This window comes from Alexandromys fortis, unplaced genomic scaffold, assembly GCF_014885135.2.
Source record: "Alexandromys fortis isolate MF-2015 unplaced genomic scaffold, M_Fortis_MF-2015_v1.1 scaffold_2_1_26212458, whole genome shotgun sequence".
NCBI lineage: Eukaryota > Metazoa > Chordata > Mammalia > Rodentia > Cricetidae > Alexandromys > Alexandromys fortis.
The window spans coordinates 1532646-1541357 of record NW_026067930.1 but is presented as its reverse complement, the minus strand read 5'-3'; the positions used below and the strand labels follow the sequence as shown (position 1 = coordinate 1541357).

At 47.2% G+C, this 8712-nt stretch overlaps 1 protein-coding gene across 1 annotated transcript in view; it reads left to right on the top strand.

Moving 5' to 3' along the window:
• The window catches only part of LOC126503584 (gasdermin-D-like), an 11547-nt gene continuing 2835 nt past the window's right edge, over positions 1-8712 (top strand). The window contains 6 exon segments of the mRNA XM_050145368.1: positions 1-124; positions 979-1199; positions 1413-1605; positions 2127-2292; positions 2555-2657; positions 2890-2943. Of these exon segments, the coding sequence (XP_050001325.1) occupies positions 983-1199; positions 1413-1605; positions 2127-2292; positions 2555-2657; positions 2890-2943 (733 nt within the window). The 5' untranslated portion in view covers positions 1-124; positions 979-982.

Below are 8712 nucleotides of genomic sequence, written 5' to 3'. Positions count from 1 at the left end.
TTCCAGCTACATTGGGGCTGCAGCTTCAGAGATTCCCTGAGACCTCTCCCTGGTCTCCAGCACATCCTCACTTCCCTTGGTGGGACCAGACACTTCAGTGGAGGTGAAGATCTGAAGATCCGAGGTGAGCCACCCTGCTACTCAGCCTCCTAGAATTCGGCTGCCCCTTTTCTGCTTGGTCGGCTCTATGGCCTCGAAGTCTGTTTGTTGGGTCAGGGATGAAGCCCTTCCCAGAAGCCCCACTATACCAGGCAGCCTGAGCGCACCCTCCCCTCCAGGGCCTAGCCTCTATGAAAGCCACCCACTAGCCCTTAGGGTGGGACCAGCCTGGTTTGGGCTTGAAGGTGGCAAAAACTCTCCATGTTTCTGGGACTCATGCTGATCCCCTGGCCAACAAGACCTTCCCTTCCCCCTCAAGTGTCTTCTTGGCTCACTCTCCAACATCAGCAGGCCCCAGAAACCCAGTTTTCTAGGGTAGGACTGATCCTCCACACTGCACTGTTTGTCTGTCTGTCCTGGACCTCTTTTGACCTCTGACCAGGAAGGTTCCTCCAGGACATTTGGCTCATGAAGTTGTGCATAAAAGAGAGGAAGCCACTGAGGTCCGGAACACTGACTTTGCTGTGGGCTCCTGTGCCCCAAGTATCCCAGAAGTGGAGGCTTGTGTTCTCTCCCCAGCCTTGGTCCTCAGTCAAGGAGGGCAACAAGGTGCCCTAGACCTTAACAGGTGGCCGAGGGCTACACACAGGAATTGATAATGTGGATAGTATAGGCCTGCTGTAGGCTGCCTCCTCTTCTCTCCCTTGCTCCTGGCTCCAGGGAGAGACAGACAAGGGGGCCACAAACTGAACGCTGTGTCTGTGTTGGTATAGTGGTGAGCCAGAACGACCCAGGACCAGTAAGGCAAGGCCACTTTGAAGGGATGGCGTTCCCAAGTGCTGGAGGCAGCTAAGTATGGACCCATCTCTCTGCCCTCAGGATCATGCCATCGGTCTTTGTGGAAGTGGTTAGGAGCGTGCTCAAAGAGGTGTACCTCAGAGGAGAGCTCATCCCAGTGGACAGCCTTGGCAACTCTACCAGCTTCAGGCCCTATAGCCTCTTGACCAAGAAACTCTCAAGCTCGTGGTTCTGGAAATCCCGTTATAGGTGTGTCAACCTGTCAATCAAGGACATCCTGGAACCCAATGCTCCAGAACCAGGTATCTCTCTCCCTGCCCCCTTCTTCACCATCCTGAGCCTCCAGGTTGACTAGAAGGGAGTGGGCTAAACCCAGCCTGCCTTATTACTGGGATCTACAGTTCTGCCCCTCTGGGCCTGTTACCAGAGGAGGGAGTCCTTTAAATGACCCACTGCTGCAGAGGAGGCAAGACGGAGGCTAATGTGATATGACCTTGTAGCCGGTCTTCCTTCAGAACCAGAATGCTGTGATCACTTCGGGATCTCTGTTGTTGTTGATGGGAATATCCAGGGCCGGATGGCACTGGCAGGCAAAGGATATGGAGAGATTTCTGGTGCAGCTGCAGTGTCTAACAGTTGCAATGTCTCCGTGAACGTGAGAATACTGCGTGTGGCTCAGAACACCTGGGATGTCCTGCAACATGAGAGGTGAGCCCCTTGAAGTAATGGAAGCTCTCTGACCTTGAGCGCCATGCTCTTGGGCCAGTCTGTTGGCTACTGGGCATCTGGAGGGTTCTGTTCTGAAACATTATCTCTTGGCACTGAGCACAGGAAGTCCCAGAGGATGGGAGCACTATAAACAATGGCAGGTTGGGAAGGAGGTCACTTGAGCCAGTAAACTTCAGTTGCCAGGTCTGTATCCTGAGAATCATAATATCTCGGCAGGGCCCAAAGCCTTGGAATCAGGCTGAGCTGCTATGAGAGAAAAGTGAAGTGGACTTGGATTTATGAATTGGAAAGAACAGAGTCTCTCCATAGGCACATGGGTTCCCTGCCCCCTGTTTGCCTTTGTCATACTCACACAACCTTCTAGACACTGGTGGGAACATCCTGGGAAGGTCTAGTATCCACAGACTCCTGGACTCTGCAGTCTTTTCATCACACCTGTCATCGGGGTGGTATGAAGGATGCTAGTCTATGGTGGGCAAGCCCCAGCAATCTCTCTGTAGGTGCCTGCGGCAGCCGGAACACAGAATCCTGCAACAGCTTCGGAGCCGTGGAGACGATGTATTTGTGGTGACAGAGGTGCTGCAGACAGAGGAGGAGGTGCAGGTCACCCAGATCCAGAGCAAAAAGGGCTTAGGCCAGTTTGCAGTGCCTGGAGCTTTCTTGAAGGTATGTGCTAGCCTTAGCCCTTCTCTGGCCTCACTTGAGCACATAGAAATGGCAGGAATCTAAGAACCAGGGAGCAGGATCCCATGTAGAAGCTGGTCTAGGCTCTTCTAAGACCCTTCCAGAAACAACCTACAGCTTCACAGGCCCAGTAAGCTACAACAGCTAAAGCCTGGAGTGGCCACCACCAGTGGCGATCTGTCACCAGCACTCACCCACAGTCATTGAGTTACTCTACATCCCTGAGCCTATGTCCATCCTTCAGGGTGAAGGCGGGGGCCAGCTAAGCCGGAAGAAGATGGTGACCATTCCTGCAGGCAGCGTCCTTGCATTCCGGGTCACCAAGTTGCTCATTGACCCTACATGGGGTGAGTGTTGAGGGCCTGTCTCTAGAACCCAGACTGTGTGTCAGAGAAGCAGAAAATCTGGGAGGCTTCAGCCAGCCAGGAGATGCTGTGTCATCGGGCTGCATGATCTCCCAGACAGGGTGGTCAGGCGTGCCAGGGACTGATATGTGGGTGATAGGGGCAGTCCCTCACGAGGTCCCAGGATCCCTGTGGATGAGGGAGTTGGTAATGTTTTTTTTTTTCCTGCTTCCAGACATCCTTCTCTTCCCTGATGAAAAGAAGAGGACCTTTGAGCTGCCCCCATCAAGTGAGGCCCCAGACGCTCTGGCCCTACACATCCCTTAGCTATGAGGTGGTCAGTCTCCTATGGAGATGGACAGTCCCCCATTCCCCCCGACTCACATACACAATGGGTAATGTTGCTGGGCCTGTTTAGACTTTCATCTGCCCTGGGCTGCAAATAGTAGGGAAAGGATAGAATTGGGAGGGCCCAGGGAAAATCTCAGCCTTCTGGCATTTGTAAGTGATCACTAGGACCCAACACAAAACAGTGCTTCCCCTTTCTCCCATCCTCATGTCTTACAGAGTATGACCAGAGACAGCGTTCCTTTAGCCTGCTTGCTATACTACAACCTAAGCATTTGGAACCTATGGAAGTTTATGCGCAGTGTCGACATGTCGACCCTGAGGCTCCACAGCTTGCGAATCAGATCTCTAGATTTGACCCACCTACCCAGGGTTCCCCAAGACCTCATAGGTATAAGTTGGGAGAGCCCTTTGTCCCTCCAGATGAAATCAATGAGGAACAGGTGGTCAGAAAAGACTTCCAAGGCCTGCATGCAGAAGTGAAGGCTGGATGCACACAACTGGGGGACTTAGAAATGGAGTTAAGACAACAGCTGCTAATGGACATTGGGAGGATTTTACATGACCAGCCCAACATGGAAACCCTGGAGGCCTCAGTGAGTGAGCGGGTTGAAGGTGGGCAGGGCCTGCCCAAGCCTGCACAGCCTCACTTACCTAAACTGTGCCTCAGCTGGAACAGGCCCTGTGCATTGGTGAAGAGGTGGAACCTCTGGATGGCCCAGCAGGTAGCATCCTCAAGTGTCTGATGCTTTCCTCTGGAAAATTGATGCTGGAATTCGCTGCCTCCATCTTCTACCTGTTGGGAGCACTGACTGGTGAGCGGTCAACTGGGGGACAGGAAAGGATGATGGGTGCCATATTGGGCATTCCAGAGCCTTCTTAGCAGCCCCCATCTCTCCCCAGTGCTGAGTGAAACCCAGCAACAGCTGCTGGCTAACACTCTGGAGACAATGGTGCTGTCCAAGCAGCTTTAGTTGGTTAGAGGACATGGCATGGGGGATGCCATGGGGCCCTGGGTACTTCCTGAAAGGTTGACAGGATCCAATCCTGCAACCCAGGGGCTCAGGCTGCAGTTCCTCCATCTACAACCTCTTTCTGTCCCTTGCCGATAGGTGGAGCATATCCTGGAAAAGAGCTCCCCATGGCAGAAGCAGAGCTCTGTGGTCCTACCCTCCAGACTATTTGGAAACAGCTGGCATGAGGAGGCTCCCATCTGGATCTTGCTAGAAGAATGTGGCCTAACACTGCAGGTGGACACCCCCCAGGTGCACTGGGAACCAACATCTCAGGGCCCCACTTGTGCCCTCTATGCCTCCCTGGCTCTATTGTCAAGTCTCAGCCAGGGACCTTACAAGTCTGCATGCCTCCCTTCCCCCAGCATCCTCATGTCCTGCTTCAAGCGAGGGCAGAATTCAACCACAGGGCTACAATACAAGGAAGCAGGATTAGGAGTTGGAAAAACTCAATAAATATACAAAGAAAAGAATAAGCGGCTGAGTTTGGTTTTTACTGTTGTCTGGTTGGTTTGCTTTGGTTTTTCAAGACAGGGTTTCTCTGTGACACCGTGGCTATCCTGGAATTTTTTTCTGTAGACCAGGCTGGCCTCAAACTTACAGATCTGCCTGCCTCTGCCTCACAAGTGCTGGGCTAAAAGACATGTGCCACCACTGCCCAAATGTGACTGAGTTTTTTGAGGGGCCCTGATCATTGGTATGATGGGTAGGGGTGGTTGTGCCCACACAGAAGCAAGATACATGTGAGTGCCTTCCCCTCACTCCTGCCAACCTGTGAGGCCAAAGTGAGCCTGCCCTGCAGTGAGACAGACTTTTCCCAGGAAGACGTGAGCAAATGTCTACTTACCCAGCTAGAGAATCAACAACAGACCAAACAGGAATGCCATCAAATCCAACCTGGTGAAACCTACTAATTTTATTGGGATCACTCTCAGGAATATTGGTAAGAGATTATCTGCAGGAGGAAAACTCACTCCAAGATAGCTGAAATACCAAAAGGCTCCTCCAGCACGGGTGACAGCTCATAAAAGCTGGAAAGCTGGATCCCACTGCACAGCCTGCAGGCAGCTCAGCAGGTCAGGGAGGGACATTTCTAGGTGGTTCCATTGGGGCCTTTTCCAGGCAGCTCAACTTCCTTTCCTCCAGGCAGTTTCCTTGGTCTCTGCTCCTGCTGGGCAACTGGGCTTGTCTGGGAGTGGCTGTTTGCAGTCTTAATTGTTCCTGTTCTCTGGGGGAAGGAGGGACCCAGTGAATCTGGCCTATTTCCTGTCTTAAGGAACTTCCTCGAAGCATGGAAACTGCTACACAACTGCTGTGTGTGGACGTGTTCATACCCCAGCATGCCCACACACACCCCCTAGAGAAGATGCACAGAACATTTTAGGAGAAAGTCTGTACTTGGGTCAGGATGACCCTCTGCTTCAGGGGACTTGGGGTACACTGTAAATGGAGGTTTCTCTCTTGCTTCTCAGTTCCTGAATAACCATTCAGACTTAGATTAATTATAAATGTTTAGAAGATGGTTCAGGCTTATTCCTAACTAGTTCTTACATTTAAATTAACTCTACTAATTTATGTATTGCCACGTGGCCATAGTGTTACCTCATGTTCTTTCTTTTTTTATTGTTTTTATTTAGCTCTTTCTTTTTCTCTGCTCCCCTCCATTTCTCTCCTCTCTACTTCTATTCTCTTCTATGGTCCCCACGCTTTACTCAGAAGATCTTGTCTTTTTCTACTTCCCATGTAGATTAGATCCATGTATGTCTCTCTTAGGGTCCTCTTTGTTGTCTAGGTTCTCTGGGTGTTGGGAAGGTCCTGCTTGTTTGTCCCTGCCGCCCGGCTAGTTTAGCCCTGAAATAATCACACAGAAACTGTATTAATTAAATCACTGCGTGGCCCATTAACTCTAACTTCTTATTGGATAACTCTGATATCTTAGTTTAACCCATTTAGCAATCTGTACATCACCACGAGTTTGTGGCCTACCAGCAAAGTTTCAGCGCGTCTGTCTCTGGTGGTGGTGACTCCATGACATCTCTCTGATGTCACCCTGGTGCTATATATGGGATTGTGAATTGTAGGCTGGTTTTCTTTGATTTATGTCTAAAAGCCACTTATGAGTGAGTACATATGATATTTGTCTTTCTGGGTCTGGGTTACCTCACTCAATATGATGTTTTCCAGATCCATACATTTGACCTCAAATTTCAGAATGTCATTATTTTTTCCACTTTGTAGTACTTCATTGTGCAAATGTACTACATTCTCCTTATCCATTCTTCAGTCAAGGGGCTTTTATGTTGTTTCCAGGTTCTGGCTATGACAAACAATGCTGCTACGAACATAGATGAGGACATGTTTTTGTGGTACGATACACCATCCTTTGGGTATGTACCCAAAAGTGGTATTGCTGGGTCTTGAGGTATGTTTTTTCCTAATTTTCTGAGAAATCACCAAGCTGATATTCAAAGGATACACACCAATCTCACTCATGAACACTGATGCAAAAGTATTCAATAAAATACTGACAAATGGAATCCAAGAACACATCAGAAAAGTCATCCACCATGATCAAGTAGGTTTTAACTCAGAGATGCAGGGATGGTTCAACATATGAAAATCTGTCAATGTAATCCACCATATAAACAAACTGAAAAAAACACCCACATGATCATCTCATTAGATGTGGAAAAAAGCCTTTGAGAATATACATCATCCCTTGATGATAAAGGTCTTGGAGACAGCAGGGATACAAGGAACATACCTAAACATAATGAAGGCAATATGCAGCAAGCCAACAGCCATCATCAAACTAAATGGAGAGAAAGTCAAAGCAATCCCACTGATATCAGGAACAAAACAAGGTTGTTCACTCTATTCATATTTATTCAATATAGTTGTTGAGGTCATAGCTAAAGCAATAAGACAACAAAAGGAGATAGAGATGATACAAATCGGAAAAGAAGTCAAACTCTTACTATTTGCTGATGATATGATAGTTTATATAAGCTACTCCAAAAATTCTACCAAGGAACTTCTACCATTCATAAACACCTTCAGTAATATAGCAGAATACAAGATTAATTCCAAAGAATCAGTAGCCCTCCTGTACATACATGATAAATGGGCTGAGAAAGAAACCAGAGAAACATTACCCTTTAGGAAAGCCACAAATAATACAAAATATCTCAAAGTAACTCTAACCAAACAAGTGGAAGACCTGTATGACAAGAACTTTAAATCTTCGAAGAAAGAAATTGAAGAAGGTAACAGAAAGTGGAGAGATCTCCCATGCTCTTGGGTAGGTAGAATTAACATAGTAAAAAAGGCAATCTTACCAAAAGCAAACTACAGATTCAATGCACTGCCCATGAAAATTCTTCACAGACCTCAAAAGAACAATACTCATCTTCATATAGAAAAAAAAAAAACTCAGAATAGCCAAAACAATCCTGTACAATAAAGCATCTTTTGGAGGCATCACAATCCCTGACTTTAAACTCTACTACTACAGAGCTACAGTAATGAAAACAGCCTTATTTTAGCATAAAAACGGACAGAAGGGCCAATGAAACTGAATCAAAACCTGGATATCAATCCACACCTCAATGAATTCTTGATTTTTGACAAAAATTTAAAAAATCTGTAAAATCGAAAAAGAAAGCATATTCAACAAATGGTACTGACATAGCTAGATAACAACATGTAGAGGAATGAAAATAGACCCATATCTATCACCATGTACAAAAATCAAGACCAAATGAATAAAAGACCTCAACATGAATCCAACCTCACTGAACTTCATAGAAGAGAAAGTGGGAAGTACACTTGAATGCATTGGCACAGGAGACTACTTCCTAAATATAACCCCAGTAGCACAGACACTGAGAGAAACAATTAATATACAGACCTCCTGAAATTGAGAAGCTTCTGTAAAGCAAAGGACGTGGTCAACAAGACAAAAATACAGCCTACAGAATGGGAAAAGTGCTTCACCAACCCCATATCAGACAAAGGGCTGATCTCCAAAATATACAAAGAACTCACGAAATCAGTCATCAAAGGAACAAATAATTCAATTTTAAAAAACAGGATACTGACCTAAAGAGAGAACTCTCAAAAGAGAATCTAATATGACTGAAAGACACTTAAGGAAATGCTCAACATCCTTAGTCATCAGAGAAATGCAAATTAAAACAACTCTGGGATTTCATCTTACACCTGTAAGAATGGCTAAGTACTAAAACACTGATGACAACTTAAGCTGGAGAGGATGTGTGGTAAAGGGAACACTCCTCCATCCTGGTGGGACTGCACACAAGAACATCTCCTTTGGATATCAGTGTGTTGATTTCTCAGAATATCCTCAAGACCCAGTAATACTCCTTTTGAGAACATATCCAAAAGATGCTCAATCGTACCACAAAAATGATCCAATGATCAGGGCCCCTCAAAAAACTCAGTCACATTTGGGCAGTGGTGGCACATGTCTTTTAGCCCAGCACTTGTGAGGCAGAGGCAGGCAGATCTGTGAGTTTGAGGCCAGCCTGGTCTACAGAAAAAAATTCCAGGATAGCCACGGTGTCACAGAGAAATCCTGTCTTGAAAAACCAAAGCAAGCCGGGCAATGGTGGCGCAGGCCTTTAATCCCAGAACTAGGGAGGCAGAGGCAGTCAGATCTCTGGGAGTTTGAGGCC